At 39.7% G+C, this 20,871-nt stretch overlaps 1 protein-coding gene across 1 annotated transcript; it reads right to left on the reverse strand.

Moving 5' to 3' along the window:
- Positions 1-14,623: 14,623 nt before the first annotated feature.
- On the reverse strand, positions 14,624-17,711 carry LOC134534398 (armadillo repeat-containing X-linked protein 4-like). Its single transcript, XM_063372863.1, has 4 exons — positions 17,706-17,711; positions 15,544-15,778; positions 15,008-15,436; positions 14,624-14,916 (listed from the first exon to the last, which is right to left on the reverse strand). The coding sequence occupies exons 1-4, from the start codon at positions 17,709-17,711 to the stop codon at positions 14,624-14,626; spliced, it is 963 nt and encodes a 320-aa protein (XP_063228933.1).
- Positions 17,712-20,871: the final 3,160 nt, after the last annotated feature.

The following is a 20,871-nucleotide window of genomic DNA, read 5'->3' on the forward strand; positions in this document are numbered from 1 at the left end:
TTTAAGTTGGAGTGTTTCCGAGCCGTTCGGGGTCCTGAAACTACCCTCCCCCCACAAGGAGTCAAAGACCCAATAATTAAAAAAATTCCCAAAATTTCCAAAAACCTATTCTTTTTCGATTTCAAGTGTTTACGAGCCATTCGGGGTTCTCAACATCACCCCCCCCCCCCCCCTAAGGGATCAAAACCCCAAAATTTAGAAAATTTCAAAAATAATTCTTTCGATTTTTATTGTTTCCCAGCCATTCAGGGTCCTCAAAATCACCCCCCCCCCCCTCTGGGGACAAAGCCCCAAAATTTCGACAATTTCAGGAATTTCAAATATCATTTCTTTCGAGATGGAGTGTTCCAAACCATTCGAGGTCCTGAACATCCACTTTTCGCTAAAGTGAAAGCCCCAAAATCTCGAAATATAAGAATATATATAATTGGATTTTAGTATGTATGACGTCGATAAACTCTTCCACCGTTTGACCGATCACCATGAAAGTTGGCACATCGAAGTGTTTTATCATGGAGAAGGTTTTTATGCTAACCATTTTTTTTGTAACTCGCCGCTAGATGGCGCTGTAGCGCATCAACTTCTAAACCTTTCAACCGATCGCCATGGGTTAACAGAAAATCATAGGTCACAGATACACAAACAGTAATTATGTGTCATTTCTTAATGTCCAACACACTGGACATTTCGCTATCCATTTTGCTGTAACTCGCGGACAATATATCACCTGGTGTTCAGCCCGGGCAAAGCCGGGTACTGCAGCTAGTTCTCAATAAAAAGTAAAAAAACATCTTACACCACATCCTACATTTTGAATTATGTCACCACTGAATCAATTATCGTTACCGATGCCATCTTGGATTCTAGAAACATTGCTTGATTCGTTATGTCCGCCATCTTGGATAACTATGACATCATCATTACACTTTTCTTTACGGCTACCATATTGGATTCTAGAAAGCTGCAATTTTCGTTTAGGTCGCCATCTTGAAAATCTTTATTAATATTCAATTTTGATGAAAATTTTTTAAAATTTATAAAAGGATTCCATTAATTAAATTTTATAAAAATATTTAAAAAAATCATACATTTACTACATGGAGCTCGGAGTTCTCGGTTCGAACATGGTAAGAGAAAAAAATAAAAAAACCATCAGATCCTTCTTCCATGGAAGCCACTTACAGACTGACCTCCCTCCACCAGTACCAACGTATATATCGTCAGCTGGTATGACGTCATGTACGCCATCTTGTCTTCGTCCGCTGGAGACCACCATCTTGTTTCGTCTGCTAGAGTGTGCTGACACCATGTTAGTATAATTTTTTTGTTCACCATACCTTTGACTTCGATTTTTTACATTTATCTTTGACCTTGACCTTGAAATTTGACCTGGACCTTGAATCTTTGACCTGGACCTTGAAACTTTGACCTGGACCTTGAAACTTTGACCTGGACCTTGAAATTTGACCTGGACCTTGAAATTTGACCTTGACATTGACGACCATCTGAGATCCACCATTTTGTGTTTAGTACTCGCTACCAGGAATGATAATTAACACATATTACCCGCTATAGGACATTGCCACAATATTGTTTTCATCTGCTGGGGGACTCCGTGTACTTGTCTGATAGAGTGCACTACTATCATACTTGTTTAAGTTTTACCTGCTAGAGTGCAGTAATAATTTATAATTACTGTGACACCCGCCATCTTATCATTTGGGTGCCATCTTGGTAATTTGTAATTATTTAGCTTGAAATTCGGGAAAAAAATACAAAATTCATAAAATAAATTTATAATCAATATACTGATTGATTCCATCGATTCCTGTTCTTGGTTCGATCCCTCGACGATGCAAAAAATTTAATTTTATATAAAAAATAACTTTAATAAATCATGTTCAAAGTCCTAAAAGAAGCATAGTTTCCAAATCATCCATCATCATATAAGCCATTACGACCACCATCTTGGATATTTGTATTTATTGACTTATAAATTCGGGAAAAATTCCAAAATTCACCAAAAAACTCACTAATTAACATATTGAATCGATGGATTCCTGTCGTCGGTTTGCTTCTTGACCAGTGACAAGTGTAACTAAATATTAAATAAATTTTAAATTTTGGTTTACATTACCTTTCGCGGAGTTTATCAATCATTCACTCTACGAAAAACAACTCAAGTCAATATACCTACGACAATTTTCGACGAATTAAATACGTTACCGATAAGCCTAACATGAAAGTATAGTTTTTGATACTTAGAATAACCTTTAAAATGTTCATGTACAAATCATCCATACATATACACCAAGCGTCTTCGGACCACGAGACCGGGTCATGAAAAATGTCAGACATATAGACCATGAACACACAGTACACACAGGAAACGGAATGAACACACAGTACACACAGGAAACGGAAAGAACACACAGTACACACAGGAAACGGAAAGAACACACAGTACACACAGGAAACGGAATGAACACACAGTACACACAGGAAACGGAATGAACACACAGTACACACAGGAAACGGAATGAACACACAGTCCACACAGGAAACAGAATCAAAAAAGAGTACACACAATACACACAGGAAACGGAATGAACACACAGAACACACAGGAAACGGAACGATCACACAGGAAACGGAATGAACACACACAGTAGCGTGAACACAGGCTTAGTTGGAATTCAAAATACAATAAATAAAACATTAAATTTTTGTAATTTAAATTTTTTATTTCTCAACGTTATTCAAATGCAGGTAAAACAAGTCATTATTGTATGTAGCCAGTTTCCTTCAGTTCTTTGAGTATGAAGGATATTTCTTTGATGCACTAATAGTTTCCTGCACAAAGCGAGCCATGTAGAAGTCTAGCCGGTCAACCAATATGTTTGGATCTTTCCATAATGTGTAATCAATCTCTTCTGCCACCATCTTCCTTGCACGTTTATAATAAATATTATGATCTCTGGTGTCTTCCGTTTTAACACCAACCACGAGGTCACTTTCATCATCGAGCCAGTGATCATCACAAGCTTGATCAGATTTATTTAATATAACACGTTTCCATCGTTTTGGTCTCAGGACACCATCACAGTCTTCGATCTTGCCTGCTTTAGGTGCTTCAGCACAGTCTTCGATCACGTTGCCAGCTTCAGAGTCACTGTAACAATCACCGTAGAAGCCATCGTCTTCAGCCAGATTACCGTAAGAATTCGTTATCGATGATGTCGAAGTTTATTCAATGTCTTCATCCATCCTTTTTAAGTGTCCGTCATTATTCCAAAGTATGGAGGATCTACTGAATATGGGCTTGAATGTATTCTAACTTTTCACGGTGTTGATACTTGCATTAGTTTAAGTATTCCCGAAGCCATCATCATCCTTCAATTTATGTTCTTCGTCACGATCGGGTCAGCTAATACCATCATGCTCAGGACAAGGAAAATTATTTACATCAACCAGCACACTCTTCCTTTGTGTAGTGTCTTTATCGATGTCCTCTATGCCGTAAGTGGGCTTGGCTTTACATGTTCTACCGTGTATTTTTAAGCTGTCAATTCGTGTTAACAACCCGCTACACCGATTACAGCTTAACATTTTGCGTAGTGGGTTTTTAACACAATCATTCTTCTCATGACAAAATCCTTGCTATAGTATCTACAGCGGCTTCCTTCCGATTCAGCTGCAGATAACAAACTATGATCCCTGGTAGCTTCTTTGACTAATGTCATATGCAAACTTACAGTTTTCCAATTGGAACAATTACTTAAATAGAATATTTTTAAATATTTTATCAGCGAGAGTTAAGTTATCTTATGCAAAACAACTTGTTGTAAGTAGTTCTGCTTGTCAACAAAAGATGACGCCACATTTTGCTTGCGGGTAAATATGGTTTATTTTATGAGGGATGCGGGATGCTCACTAACAATCGCAAAAGAAGGAAGGCTTCGCTAGACAACTAGGAGAAGGAAGTTCGTCCTTCGTGATAGTGTTTCTCATCCGTCTTATCACATATTTTTGAACTGAGTAATGTTTTTTTTATTATATTTGAAAGATTTGTGCAGTGGGAGTGCATGACTTGATGTAGGCTTTTGGACATACGCTATTGCTTAGCACATGTATGTCTGTAGAAGAAAACTACAAAAAAACACAAATGACAAAAAACACAAATTAAGCAAAAATTGCTGTTGTCAGGATTTAACGCCACACAATATTCCACAACAGGAATATGGTCAACAAACAAGGAAAAAACAAAGAAAAATGGACTAACAGAACGAAAAAACCCCTACAAATGATGACAGCACAAAAATTCCGAAACCAAAAAAATTGAACACAACAGTTGAAACGAGACAAAAAAACACAGCAAAACGAAAAGACGAAACAAACACAATAGTTTTCCAAAAAAACAAAAAACAAAAAGGGAAACGAAAAAAACCCACAAATGATGACAGCACAAAAAATATTGAACCCAAAAAATTCAGTACAACAGTCAAAACGAGACAAAAACACGACCAAACGAAAAGACGAAAGTATTGGCTATTGTTTTGTGCTGCAGGGATGTTTCTCTCATCCACATATTTTTTTAATTCAATGCTCTGCTGGCTGAAAATATTTTTATTGCTAATAATGAAAGCTGATTCTTTGATTTTCCTTTTTATTTTATCGGGTTCCTGTATGAGTGGTGTGGAGTCTTCCCAGAGAATTTTGTGGCTATTTTCCCATGTATTTTCAGCAAGTCTGGATTTTAGGGTTTCACCCTTCTTGTAGTTGTTTTTGTGTTCTTTGATTCGGGTGGATAGAGCTGTGCCAGTTTCACCTATGTACATGTGGCCAATTACACAGGGGATCTGATACACACAGTTTTGTTTTTTTGGAAAACTATTGTGTTTGTTTCGTCTTTTCGTTTTGCTGTGTTTTTTGTCTCGTTTCAACTGTTGTGTTGAATTTTTTTGGGTTCGGAATTTTTGTGCTGTCATCATTTGTGGGGGTTTTTTCGTTCTGTTAGTCCATTTTTCTTTGTTTTTTCTTTGTTTTTTCCTTGTTTGTTGACCATATTCCTATTGTGGAATATTGTGTGGCGTTAAATCCTGACAACAGCAATTTTTGCTTAATTTGTGTTTTTTGTCATTTGTGTTTTTTTGTAGTTTTCTTCTGCAGACATACACGTGCTAAGCAATGGCGTATGTCCAAAAGCCTACATCAAGTCAATGTTATTTTTATCCACCATATAAAAATATTGCAAGTGCTGATTTAGTAGTAGCAGAAATTCACTAATTAAATTTAACTGAATAAAATGGTATGACTCATTAAATAAAAAATTCTTCATGCAAGATTGATTTCTCATCTGTAACCATAAGCACTTGGAGAAAATCACCATAATATTGACAAGAATAATCGGAAGCACTTGGAGAAAACCATCAAAATATTGACAAGAATAATCAGTTGCACACGGAGAAAATCACCATAATATTGACAAGAATAATCGGAAGCACTTGGAGAAACCACCATAATATTGACAAGAATAATCGGAAGCACACGGAGAAAACCACCATAATATTGACAAGAATAATGGGAAGCACACGGAGAAAACCGTAACAAGTTTTCTTTGATATCATAAAATTACAGAAAAAAATTAAAATTTATTAATAAAATTTTTTAAATAAAAACAAAAAAATACAAAAATTTTGTCTTGTACTAGAACTCTAACTTTGCACAACAATGAGAAGTTCACAAGCTAGCAGAATCTATCTGGCACCGTTGACAACCATTGTAACACAACTGAAATGTTAACCTCGGAAGTCTTCAAGGTCTGCTCTGCGGAAGATATTGCACACATCGAAATCTCCTGCAGTGCTGGGAGAGTAGGTGTAACTGTTGATGCCGCTACCATCGGGCTCTGCGCTGTTGATGGTAGGCCTTCCATCCAGGTCGACGTTAATAGTGGTAATAATGCCATCGAGTTCTCAAGAATAGCTAGATAGTATCCTATTATGTTAGACAAGTCTAACTATCAGATCAGCACAGCACCTCATATCGTCTGGACCTCACTTATATACTCCCAGTGACGGATAAAATACATGAGTCAAAACAACCATTTTCATTATGCTTGCACTTAATTTTCCCGAAGCAGATTTCATAATGTCGATTTAGGTTATCGAGACGTGAAATTAGTTTATTACATTTAGTGCACTGAAACAGTATTATTTGAGCATTATTATTTCATGCCGACGAGCATTTGAAGTTGTGGTGAATAAAGCATTACAGTATTTTCAGTGACCTTTCGTCGTTCGTTGAAGTTTCCAATGTTGCTGGCGAAATTTCAACCGTTGGAACAGCACCTGTTGTTGTGTCCTCTGCAGCCGGCTTCGGGATCTCCTACTCCATGAACGTCGCTTCCATCGTGGTCTCAGCTGTTGATAATAAATTGTCCATCAATGTCGACATTAGAACTAAAACTAAACCTCAAAAAACTTACTGAAGAGACCCGACCCGCTCTGCACCGTGGCGAGAGGTGGACTGAGGGTCCTGTTTGATAGAGCCTCTGAAAGAGCACTCTGTTGAGTGCCTTCCAGAGACCCTTTGCAGTTTGCTTTGGAGTACCTGGTCCACTGGACCTTCACCTCCTGCCTAGGGGATAGATTTTAGTTCCTATTCTTTTTGTGGGCTTTTGCCCTGCTTATTATTATTATTATTGGTTTTGTATGTCCCACCAACCCCCTCCATATGGATGGTGGTCAGTCAGTGTGGCAGTCCAACTCTCACCTAGTTTGTCCCTATGTATATAAAATTAATTTTTTTGACGTGACGTCTAATAAATCGAAAAACGCTGGCTGCACGCACGAAAAAGTGTCCCGTAACGCACATTGTCCCGTTACGCTCATTGTACGCTTGCGCCGCATCTATCTCTCTTCCACTCGATTGGAACAAACATCGAATTGAATTTTTCGAGGCACATTAAACTTGAAACACTCCCATTAGTTTCCTACTTTTCCTATCATCGTCCATTCCTTAACAGAATAACACAGATAGGAAGAAGTTAAATAGCGAACATGTATAAAAATTATAGTTAAAATAATTTCTTCGTTAAAGTAATAAACATATTTGAATTAATGAGTGCAAATAAAAGTAAATTTATCAATTAAATTGTAGATTTCATTTCACTCCTTCTTTGTATCCATACAAAATAGTGATAATTCAATAAAAATGATTCAATTTTATTCATAAAAGTATGCAATCATTTCATCAATGTTTTGTTATGACGTTGTCACGTTAAACTATCGTCCATAAACCGACTTTACAGACAACCAATTTTTTTTACCCTATGTGCTTTTTACCGCTTTGGTAAGTCGGTCGTCCCTGTTTCTAGTTTAAGAATAATTAAACACATTTATTTGCTATGTCTATCCCCACCTAGGTAATGTTTCGCCTAGATGGGGCTTCCCTGTTTGATTCTACTGGCAGCGTCATTTTAACATATAATTTGATTACATTTGATTACATTATATTTACATTTGGTTTTATTTCCTATTGTTACCTTAAATTATTTCTAACATAAGTGATTGGGATTGCTGCTCTAAATAATTTTTATCGTTACTTTATTCGTTATACTTGATAATAATTAATCCCTACTAGTTTTGATTTGAAACTATTTCTTATCTTATGTAGTATTTATTGCCCCTGTTGACCCAGTGGTTGTCCTCCTGACAGGTCCCTCCGGCTAGCGTGGGCTCAAGGGCGATACCACCGGCACTGGCCCTGCCAGGCAGTCCCCTACTGGCGTTCTCCCCACCGGGTCGTCAGTCTTCTTGTATCCTTGTTGCGTGCAGCAGGGTTCTTGCGTCCTCTGATGTTTCGGTAGAATTTTTCCCTGATTTCTTCAACTTTTTGCGTTATTGTTTTCATATCTGTTCTGTTGTGTAATTCTTCGTTGGTGGTTCCTCTTTCGCTTTGTAAAATGATTCGGAGGCATTTTATTTGGGCTAGCTGTAGCTGTTGTATGTGCGTTTTTGCTGCCTTTCCCCCAATTTCATTACCATATAGCATGGCTGTTCTTATTACAGAGGAGTATAAGAATAGTTTCGTTTTCATTTTTATGTGGTTTGATTTTAACAAGGAGTATAATTTAAGCATTTTCCCTGTGGCTGCTTTTGCTGTCTTTTGAAGGTGCTGTTTCCATGTTAGTTTTGAGTCTATGTAGACTCCTGAGTATTTTATTTATTTGGTTTTGGGTACCATTTTGTTGTTTAAGGTGATGTCATGTTTGTCAGGTTTTCTTTTCCTCGTGCATTCCAGGATCGCACATTTTGTGGGGTTTATTTTTATGGCCCACTGTTGCCAGTATTTTTATAGTTTCTGGATGTGGCGTTGTACCAACGTCTTTGCCAATCTTCTGTTCCTGTCTTTGGCGTAAATGACGGTATCATCTGCATAGATGGTCATGTTTAGTTTCACCTTTCGGAATGTCTCTCTCTCTCTCTCTCTCTCTCTCTCTCTCTCTCTCTCTCTCTGGTGTAGAGCGCATACAGAAGAGGTGAGAGGGCTTCCCCATGTGGTCCCCAGCCTTTATTTTTCTTATGGTTGATTGGCTTCCATCTAAGTTCACTTGAAATGTTCTGTTTGTTAGATAATCTTTTATCAGTTTACAGTATGCCTCTGGGATGGCTGCCTGTATGAGTTTTTGTATTAAAAAGGTGTGATGCACTTTATCGAAGGCCTTTTCTATGTCAAGAAACATTGCAATGGTTGATTTATTCCTGTTTAAGCCTTTCAGTATAAATTTGGAGAACTTTGTGATTGCTTGTATGGTGGCGTGTTTTTGCCTGAACCCAAATTGCTGGTTTGGTAACAATTTATTTTCTGTTGCTATCTTAATTATTCTTTTTGCCAGTATTTTTGCCATGGTGTTTAGTAAGCTGATTGGTCTTCGGTTCTGTGGAAATTTTGGATCCTTGTTTGGTTTTGGTAGTGTTATCATTATTTGCTTGTTTCCAGACTGTGGGCAAATTTTCTGTTTTCAGTATTTTGTTATAAATTTACAAAAGATGTTCAAGTGCCTGTAGTGAAATCGTTTAATTGCCTCGTTTGGGATTTGGTCTGGACCTGCTGCGTTCCTGTTAGGAAGTGTTTGATTGCTTCTAGAAGTTATTTGAGTGTTATTTCTGGTACTTCCTCATTTTTGGAGTTTTCCTGGGCTTCCCTTATTATTTTCTTCGCTGTCTTTAATTGGTCCTCTTCCATTAAATCGTGGTTTGGTTCAAATTGCGTTTCCAGGGTGTCTGCTATGGCCTCTGCTTTTTCCTTAGGCGCATAACAGAGACCAGTTGTTCCATGTACAACAGGTGTGAGTGTTTTTATTTTTGTCCCGCCAGTTTGCAGTTTAGTTTCCATATATTGTTTCGGTCTTTCATTAGTTCTATGATAAAGTCTTCCCAGCATTTGTTTTTGTGTTCCATTGCTTTTTGTTTTATTTGTTTAATTCTGTTATTTGTTTACGTGTGATTGGATTGTTGTAAGCTTGATTTAGTCTTCTGGTTATATTTCTTTCTTTTATTAGTTGGTCTAGTTCTTCGTTGTTTTCATAAATGATTCTTCTTGGTGATATAATTTCGGTTGCCTGCCGCATGTGATCTTGTATAGTGTATGTAATGATTTTTACTTCTGTATCTATGTCTTCTACCTGTTCGCTTACCTGGGGGTAATTTTGTATGCTGTCTTTGAATTTTTCCCAGTTTTTTTTGCCTATTTTCCTTTCCAGTTTGTCTATTGTTCATGGTATGCTTATTTTTGCGATTATTGGTAGGTGGTCAGAGCTTAATTCTTGTGGAACTTCGATTTCTGTTATTAAGAATACATATTTAAAATATTTAGAATTTTTTCCGAATTTCTAGTATAAAAATAGCTGTTTTTCAAGGTGGTGACTGCAATGATAATTGCAACGTACTAAATTTTAAGATGTCAGGGCTTAACGAAAAGTGCAACGATGATGTCATTCACAACCTAAAATGACAGGCATAACGAAACATGCAACGTTTATATAATCCAAGATGGCGATCGTAAAGATAGGTGCAACGGTGTTTTGAATTAATTTTTTATTAAAATTTTATTAATATATTTTTAAAAATTTCAAAAATTTTCCCGAAAACTAGCATAAAAATTACGAATTTTCAAGATGGTGGCAGTAACGAAAATTGCAACAGTTACATCTTAATACAATATGGCGGCTATGACATTAATTTTCAAGGTCATGCGCTCAGAGGCTTAGGGAGGCTGTAGATATGGATTCTTAAGCCTCATTAGGGAATTTTCAAGCCGTTTTCATTTTTGAGGACTTAAAACGAGAAATTTTCCTTTCAAAAGAAATTTTTTTCCCTCAAGAGGTTTTTTTTTTTAATTTTTCTGATTATAAATTTTGGACTGAATTAAAAAAAAAAACTAGAAATGTTGGCAATTTTTGGCGAATTTTTGTTAAATTTTTTTCAAATTTCGAAGTGTAAGGTCGAGGTCAAGGTCAAGAACAAAGTCGTCTAAGATGGCCGCCGTGACATTATAATACAAGATGGCGGTCACCTCCGGCAGCTCCTGCGGAGGCCTGGACTCGGAGGAACTAATCTACACTGCGTTTTCGCTATAACGATCCGGAAAGTGGCATTTATAAAGACGAAGATCATGAAAAAATGTACATTATTGCTCATTTCTTCAGTGAATTAGCAGTACCTACATGGTGAAAGTTAAAAAGGCTAGTAAGTGATCGGAACTTTGACTATGAGTATTGGGACGACCCCAGTGAATTAGTTGATAATCTTAGACTTCTACATGCTTCAGTTAGCGTAGGAAACTATTCGCTCATCAACGAAATATTCTCCATACTCTTCTAAGAACCGAGGGAAGCCAATTACATATAATGAGTCGAACCGGAATAGAACGCGAACTTTATGCTCCCGCAAGACAATACCTTCGTCGCAAAGTCATAATTCACGGAATTAATGATTTATTCCAGGCGGACCTTGTTGAGATGATACCATATTTCCGATTGAATAAAGGATTCAAGTGCACGTTGATGGTCTTCGATGTGTATAGCAAGTTCGCTTGGGCTAGACCTGTGAAATCGAAGACTGCAACTGAAGTAGCCTAGGCCATGGCCAAAATGTTTAGCAATGGTCATGTACCGTCGCACCTGCAAACGGACCTCGGTAAAGAATTCTACAATGCGACCTTCAAAGCTTTAATGAATATTTATGGTATCAAACACTACTCTACATTTAGTAATGTCAAAGTTTCCACTGTCTAAATGTTTAACAGAACACTGAGCACCAATATGTGGCGACAGTTCACGGCTAACGGAATTTACAAGTGGCTTGATATCTTGCCGAAAATAATAAACGGTTACAACTCCACAGGGCATTCTACCACGAAAATGAAGCCTAAAGACTTAAAGGATGATCACTTGCTTCGATCAGTGTTTTCCAACACAAAGAAGAAAGAGCCACGAAAACGTGAGGGTTTCTTCGAGAAAGGTTTCACTGCGAACTGGAGTCCCGAACATTTCCGTGTGACACATGTTCGTGAATCGGAGCCTAGGACCTGCTACCTCGAAGATTTGGACCACAAGCCTATTCTTGGAAGCTTCTATGCCGAAGAGATTCATCCAACGATACGTACTTGGCGGAGAAGATTATCAAAAGAAGAAATAGTCGGTCCCACGTCAAGTGGAGGGGCTTCCCAACTGCCCTTAATTCGTGGGCAGCAGAAACATAAATCGAGAAATATTAAAGATTTTAGTAATGTGCTTGTTTTTTTTTTTGTACTTACTTATAGTTGTGTAGAATTTATGTAAAAAACTTTTTGTTTGTAAAAGATCTTGTGGTGTTTTATTTCTCGAACCTGTCACTTTTGTGGTATTTTTAATTAAATTACTTTTTTTCTTTGGCCAAGGATCGAAGCAAGGACAGGAATCCATTGATTCAATCAGTAAATTAATGAGTGATATATTTTGTGATTTTTGGCATTTTTCCCGAATTTTAATTATTCTGAATTTTCAAGATGGCGGTCAATATATCATCAGCGGCTTACTAGGGGCTGGTTGTAGAGGAATTTAAGCTTCTTTTAGGACTTTCCACCATATTTGTTGAAATTATTATTTTTGCATAAAATTAAAGGTTTTCGCATCGATCAAGTATCGAACAAAGGACAGGAATCGATCGAATAAATCAGTATATAAAATTCATTTTTTTATTTTATTTTGAAATGTTTCTCGAATTTATAGCTAAATAATTACAAATATCTAAGATGGCGTCGTAATTTTAAGATGGCAGGCGACACAGTAATAAATAATGATTACTACACTCTAGTGGGTTAAAATTAAACTAACATGACGAAAATAATATTGCGGCCTTTAGCAGACGAAACACAGATGGCGGCCTCCAGCAGACATAAAGAAGATGGTGGACGTGACATCATATTGGCTGGCGATATATATACCTTGTCATTAGTGGTGGGAGGTCGGTCTGCCGGTGGCTTCTTTGAAAGAAGGATCGATCACCATTTTTATTTTCTCCCTCTACAGGTTTGAACTGAGGACTCCAAGCTCCATGCCATAAATGCCTTAAATAAAAGATTTTTTATTAAAATATAATTAATTTTTTATAAATTTTACTTTTGTTTTAAATTTTTGGTATAATAATTACGAATTTTCAAGATGGTGGCCATAAGAAAAATTCCAATGATGGTTCATAATTCAAAATGGCGGAAGGTTCTAGAGAAAAAATGGTGGAAAGTTCTTGAAAACCAAATGGCAGAATCCAAGATGGCGGATCCAAATTGGCTACGGGGATAAAGGTTAAAGTAATATTTCAAGGTCAAGGTCATCCAAGATGGCCGCTGTGACATCACAATCCAAGATGGCTGTCAACTCGTCTGCTCCTCAGTCTGAAGACTAGGCTATTACCGGCAAATATACTACTATTAAGTTTTATTATATGATTATTTTTAATACAACAAATTAAAATTAAATTAACATGGTTCCAAATTTAAACAACCATTCATTTATTTTGTTTGCCAGTGTGAGCAATAATGCATACTTTCTAGTCATCGTTCGTTTAATTTCCTGCATATGCTTTACTCACATTTGTTATTGCGTGAAAGTATAACTTCTCGTAAAACTGCGGGTGTAGGTACAATTCTGGGACAAATATTTTCTTTTAATATTTCGAGCAACATTTTCTGCCCTGGTTCAAACAGAAATTCAATGTTTTATATTTGCAACATCTTAACTCTCGGTGCATGGCACGTGGTGGGAGTCGTTCCGTGAATGCCAAGGAATTTAAGGAACGGAAATGTGTAATACCACGGTTTTGCTATGCGTAGTGGGTGGCGCTAATAAAATTCACAAATACAAAGGGAAACTTTACAATATTAACTGTTTAAATAATTTTAACAAGCTGACCAGTAATTTAATAACATTCCTTTTCGAAAAGTAGGTCTAAAGACTGTTTCGCTTTTATTGGAGCCGTTTATTATAATAGTTTAAATGTTGCTAATCAAATGATTCAATAGTTGACGTAGCCGCCCCGGCAGTGAATCCTAGCGGCGGTCGCGGGAACTACGTGTGATTCGCGTCCAGAAATGTAATTGAACCATTTGCTAATTTTTTTTTATTTCGCTCTGGATTATTTTAAAGAATTCTACATTAAATTTCGTGTGCGACTTTCGTATTATTAGTGTATTAGCAACACGAGAAAACACGAATTTTCTCGTCACCGAGGTGAGAGTACTGAGAGACCAGCTCTTTTTTATTTTACTATTAAATTGTTTTTTGAATGTTGCAAAAAATCCACAATAAACAAAACCTTTTATTTTAAAAAAAAGGGGGGGGGGTGTCTGTAAAGTCGGTTTACAGACGATAGTTTTACTTGATAACATCATAAAAAACATTGATGAAAAATTGCATACTTTTTAATTTTCAAATATTATTAACCGTTTTTGCCAAATTTAATTTAAATAATTTGTTTAAATATAATCACAAACAATTAGTTAAAAAGCCCGCCTTAACCTGTTTGATATTATATAAGATTTTCTCACACGGCGATTGGCCGGTTCTTGCTAGCTCGGCTCAGGCGGAACGTGACAATGAGTCATGCTTTTTCGTACGTGCAGCCGGCATTCATCGATTTATAAGATGTTATAACGTCAAAAAAAATAACTGCAAGTCACAAACGATATCTGAAAGGAAGAAGCCTCAGTTTAGCTTGAGACTGGCTGTAGTTTGTGCACACTCCTGCGTCCCGGAGCTAACGAGCAGTAGTTGACGCACAGCCGCAGAGGGCGTAGGGCGCCGGACTCCAGGCTTGGCCGAGCCACGCCCACGCTAGCCCATGCTTATTTTCGCTGAGCGTGAAGGCGGGAGGCCGGATATAGCGCTGGCCCGCCGCCAGGCGCGCTGCCGCATTACATATTTCCTGCGCGACAACCACTTCCCGACTCGGCGCGCCGAATAAGAGCATGCCGTGGCAGCTGGAGCCGCGGTAAATATAGCGGCACCTCCATCGCCCTCGGCGGGTTCGCCGGCCGCGTCCATCACTGGCCGTCACTGGCCGTCACTGGCCGTCACTGGCCGTCACTGGCCGTCACTGGCCGTCACTGGCCTCCACTGGCCTCCACTGGCCTCCACTGGCCTCCACTGGCCTCCACTGGCCTCCACTGGCCTCCACTGGCCTCCACTGGCCTCCACTGGCCTCCACTGGCCTCCACTGGCCTCCACTGGCCTCCACTGGCCTCCACTGGCCGTCACTGGCATCCACTGGCATCCACTGGCCTCCACTGGCCTCCACTGGCCTCCACTGGCCTCCACTGGCCTCCACTGGCCGTCACTGGCCGTCACTGGCATCCACTGGCATCCACTGGCATCCACTGGCCGTCAGTGGCCTCCACTGGCCTCCACTGGCCTCCACTGGCCGTAACTGGCCGTAACTGGCCTCCACAGGCTTCCAATGGCCTCCACTGGCCTCCACTGGCCTCCACTGGCCTCCACTGGCCTCCACTGGCCTCCACTGGCATCCACTGGCCGTCACTGGCATCCACTGGCATCCACTGGCATCCACTGGCCTCCACTGGCCTCCACTGGCCTCCACTGGCCTCCACTGGCCTCCACTGGCCTCCACTGGCCTCCACTGGCCGTCACTGGCCTCCACTGGCCTCCACTGGCCTCCACTGGCCTCCACTGGCCTCCACTGGCCTCCACTGGCCTCCACTGGCCTCCACTGGCCTCCACTGGCCTCCACTGGCCTCCACTGGCCTCCACTGGCCTCCACTGGCCTCCACTGGCCTCCACTGGCCTCCACTGGCCTCCACTGGCCTCCACTGGCCTCCACTGGCCTCCACTGGCCTCCACTGGCCTCCACTGGCCTCCACTGGCCGTCACTGGCCTCCACTGGCCGTCACTGGCCTCCACTGGCCTCCACTGGCCTCCACTGGCAGTCACTGGCAGTCACTTCCACTGGCCCCCACTGGCCTCCACTGGCAGTCACTGGCAGTCACTTCCACTGGCCCCCACTGGCCTCCACTGGCCTCCACTGGCCTCCACTGGCCTCCACTGGCCTCCACTGGCCTCCACTGGCCTCCACTGGCCTCCACTGGCCTCCACTGGCCTCCACTGGCCTCCACTGGCCTCCACTGGCCACCACTGGCCTCCACTGGCCTCCACTGGCCTCCACTGGCCTCCACTGGCCTCCACTGGCCTCCACTGGCCTCCACTGGCCTCCACTGGCCTCCACTGGCAGTCACTGGCAGTCACTGGCAGTCACTGGCAGTCACTGGCAGTCACTGGCAGTCACTGGCAGTCACTGGCAGTCACTGGCAGTCACTGGCATCCACTGGCATCCACTGGCATCCACTGGCATCCACTGGCATCCACTGGCATCCACTGGCATCCACTGGCATCCACTGGCATCCACTGGCATCCACTGGCATCCACTGGCAGTCACTGGCAGTCACTGGCAGTCACTGGCATCCACTGGCATCCACTGGCATCCACTGGCTTCCATTGGCCTCCACTGGCCTCCACTGGCCTCCACTGGCCTCCACTGGCCGTCACTGGCCGTCACTGGCCGTCACTGGCCGTCACTGGACAGCAGTCATGCTGTTGCAGCTTAAGGTGGTCGAGTGTGACATCCCGAGGTCATCACAACAACGGTTCTACTGTAACATCTTGTGGCTCAAAACATGCACCAAAGGTCAGCACACCTACGACCCGATGACAATGCATAATATCCCAGTGTAGAATTCGTCTATACGCATTGTCCTCACAAATTATCTACGCCCATATTACAGAATATCTGCAAGGATTAACTCAAAATTTACTGTTTCCATACTTTCCGCCTAGTATGTAGGATCATTGATTCAATGGATCCAATGACGTTGTTCCGCTGTATGTGTAAGTTTATTGCGAATGAGGAAAGCTTCCTCTTTAAGTTCTGACGGAATTTGCTTGTGAGTCAGTTTTGAACAGTCGGAACTGCCACGTGGGTGCAAGGACGGTGGACTGATTTGTCGGAAATGATAGACTGATAGACTGACGAACTGATAGGTTTACATGAATTCTGACGCGGGCTCGAGAGCACTCAGTTACGAACTGCCGTGTGTGGGAACTATAAATGCAAGGTATCACTTTTCTCCTAATCATTAATTAGTCAGAATTTCCGGCGCCTCCAGCCACCTCATTAGTTAACATCAATAAGTTGTTTCAGGAGTAGTTTGTCTTCCAGATGGCTCGGGGTTGGCACTTTGAGAAGAACTGAGGGATGCCACGTCATCGCTCTGATTGTCGGGGTTATTACTTGACGCAAACAAGCGTTCGTTTTGGAGACGTCCGTAGAAAAGGGCTATTGGACAGCCGGAAGGCCAAGACACTGTGTTGAAAATACGTTCATAATCAGATTCAGCAACTGCTAAATAAAATGAAGAGTAACTATCGTTAAGGGTTTTCAGTTCGACCACCTTTTAAGTTCTGCGTTGTTGTATGGCACAATGTCGGTCTCTTGGATATCTGGTTCAAAACGGGAAACAAAAATTTTATTTCATGTGGAGCCTGGTGCTTTTGGATATTGTTTTGTTTTTAGGTGCCCATTGTTTCTGACGGCGAGTTAAACTTGTTTCTTGGCGACATCTTCTTGGGAGTCACGGACCCAGATTGTCCAGGTGGTTTCTTCACGCAACTGCGCACTTCAAGGAAGCCATCAGCCTCAGCAGCTGACTGTGATGCAATGTGGTGACTGGGTGCTTTGCAGAGGAAGGCTACCAGTAGTATAATAGTTCCTCCGAGGTCAGGGCCCAGGGTGAGGTGCCGAGGTGCCGACCGCCATATTGGATTGTGACGTCACGACGGCCATCATGGATGTGTGTGACCTTGACCTTTGACCTTTACCTTGAAGTTGTCCTTCAAAACTTGTCAAAATTCGCCAAAATTTTCCAAAATTTACCCAAAAATCCTCAAACATTACCTAAATTTCCATTTTTTTTTTTTTAAAAATCCTGCCAAAAAATTTCAAAAAATTTGATAATTCAAAAATTAGGATTTCGAAAAACCTCAAAAGTCTTTTGCCTTAGAAAGAACTCAAAATCCTAAAAGCTGCTTAAAACTCCTAAGAGCTAGCCGCTTTAAGCCGCTGAGGTCATGACCTTAAAAATTAGGATGTCATTACCCCCATCTTTGATTATGACATCACCGTTGCAATTTACGTGACGGCCGCCATCTTCAAAATCTTTATTTATTTTCCGTATTAATGAAAAAAATTTAAATTTATAAAAAAGTCAATTAATAAAATTTTAATAAAAATATTAAAAAATAAACATTTACGACACGGAGCTCGGAGTCCTCAGTTCGCAACCCGGTGAGGGCAAAAAAAAAATTGCGATCGATCCTTCTCTCACAGCGGCTTCTGGCAGACTGACCCCCACCAATATTTACCATGCATATATATCATCATGTAGTATGAAATCAACTCCGCCATCTTGAAATTCTGTAATTTTTATGTTAGAAAATCGGCAAAAATTAAAAAATCATTAAAAAAATTAATCAACCGAATTAAATAATAAAGATCCTTAAAACCACCGTTGCACTTTTCGTGACGGCCGCCATCTTTAAAAGCCGTAATTTTAATGCTAGAGATTCGAGAAAAATTCCAAAATTCATTAAATAAATCACCCATTAATTTACATATTGATTCGATCGATTCCTGTCCTTGGTTCGATACCTGATCGATGCAATAATGTTTAATTTTATGTAAAAAATAATAATTTCAATAAATCATGATCAAAATTCTTAAAGAGACTTTAAATACTCTACTACCATCATCCTTTAAGCCATCATGTCCGCCATCTTGGAAATCCGTAATTATTTAGCTATAACTTGGGAAAAAGTTAAAAACTCATTAAATAAATTTACAACCAATAAAATGAGTAATTAGATCGACTTACGTCCTTGCAACGATTCTTGAAGGAAGAAAAAATTTGAATATAAAAAAAATTAACATAATAGTGGCAGGTTCGATAAATAAAACAAGACAAGTTCTTTCACAAAATAAACTTTATTACATAATTTATACTTTACTACAGGATCACTTGCGAAGGTTAGTAATCTTATAATCATTTAGGTCTGCATAGGCGTGAAATGACTAATTCTTAGCTCCAATCGGTTTATACTAGAAAGAGTCCAACCAGAACCTTTACAGAGTTAGTCCTCCTCTTCTTGACAGAGTTTCTGGATACCGTTTTTAACAGTTTGCTTCACATCGTCAGAATTGTAAATTACTGCAGCCGATGTCTTGAATGCACACTTCTTCACTTCGTCTTCGAAAGGGTATGGTTTTCCATATATACAGTCCAACCAGAAGTTATATTTTAATGGACCATTTGTTTCTACATCATCAGTAAGCTGATTGATTATGTCCTCTTGATACCTATCATCAAGAAAATTACAAATGTATTTCGACTCACCTAGCGTATTTAGATAATAGTAATCAATTTTCCACTAAATGCAGACTGCGCCAAGTAGAACCCATTATCATTCACTTGTAATGCGCCGAACAGAGTCTTAGGTTTATTTTCATGTCCAGACATTATAGCAATTATAAAGGCAATATTTACACTTTATATAAAGTAAATATTTAATTTCCTTAAATATTTATTTTGTTTAGTTACATTTTATTCCGTATGTTTACATTTGTAATCTATGATTAATTCAGACTGTAAATTTCTTTGATTATCGTTTTGTCTATGTATTACTCTATGCTATATTTATTTTAAAATATTATCAAGGCTAGCATAGCAGTATTTTTTGAAACAACTATTAATTTAAAGATGAACACGTCAGTAATGGTTAGTAATTTTACAAGTTTTTGTTTTAACAACAAACTAAAGAAAACCGTTTACTAGTGACTGGGAAAATATTCTTTTAGAACGAAATGAGACTTGATTAAGACAACAGCTAGAACGCAACGTTGTTGACATTGATTTATAATTGAATATTTTATAGAAGATTGTAAATTGTTATTAATGCCAATATTAACGGAGTTTGAAGAAAATAATAATTTTAATCGACGAAGATAATACTCAGACATCAAGATTTTAAATAATTACTTAAGAAGAGAAGTCGACAAAAATCCGTGTCCAAGAGATCGCCAAATGACTAATTTGATTTGAAAACTACGATAGACTGTAGTGTTAGCGAGACATCTTGAGGGTTTTCTGCAGCGGCGACAATTGCATTAATGTGCGTATTGGCGAGAAGCAGTACGAGCTCTTGTTTCGAATTAATGATTATATGCTTGTAGTCCTCAGCGAATCCAAGAAGCATGGACAGAGGAACACAAACTTCTAACTTCCCTTCGGCATAAACCGGAAGCTTATATTCATCCTCGAGGGCCCAATCGGCCATCTTTGCAGCAGACAGTTCATTTGGCGTGAGCGAAAGGTAATTTTTCATAGCAGATGTTATGCCTACATCTCTCGTCTGGTCCACCTCGACGCCATTGAGTACATATGTAATGCGCTCGATTAGGTGAAGAATACCATTGCAGCATATTGACGTTGTTGTCGGGTGCGTACCATCCGCTTTTGTCAGCATGCCACTTATACGTAGAAATGACTGCGAAGGTAAAGTACAAATATCTTGGTGCTGTACAGCAATGCGTACCTCCGATGGTAGTTCGTACGGTCCGAGCAGGAAAGGCTGGTACTCGTGTAATTCCATTTTCGTAATGCTGTCATCAAAAATGACCGGATCTTCCACATTGAGTATTTCGTCTTCCATATTTATTCGGCACTTGTCCAATACTAAGAAGATACTTTATGCTGTTAGGTGTTAATACGCCGATGTCTGGTAGAGAACTGTTCTTATTCATGCCAATGCGATTTCTTTTATAACTGTTCGGTGTTACGAACTTTATGCCCATCGCTTCAAGTGCAGACGTAATGTAATTTCTTCGTCTTGAAAATTCACCAAACGTCCTCGCTGGTCAACGATTCTGACAACGACTTCGTGTGCGCACTTCACGACGACTGGAACGTAAATGATACTTTGCGGCACTTCAACCAGTTTATATCCTGGCGGGACCATCGGCGAAAACTCGTGCAGCATGCTGCTTAGTCTTCCGTTGAGATACGTTCCACTTGCCAAATTACAGTTTATTCTTATGACATTCACAGGCAAAATGTTTACTGCCCGCGTAGATTCGTATGTTCTTCCTGTATCATACATCTTTGATTCGAATCCGAGCATCGTACCTATGTTCCCAGGTTTCGTAAAGTCGACATTTTCACTGCATGTTAGAATGCTTTTTTGAGTGTTTGGATTTCCACGCAGTTGAA

Source organism: Bacillus rossius, chromosome 7, assembly GCF_032445375.1.
Source record: "Bacillus rossius redtenbacheri isolate Brsri chromosome 7, Brsri_v3, whole genome shotgun sequence".
Classification (NCBI taxonomy): Eukaryota; Metazoa; Arthropoda; class Insecta; order Phasmatodea; family Bacillidae; genus Bacillus; species Bacillus rossius.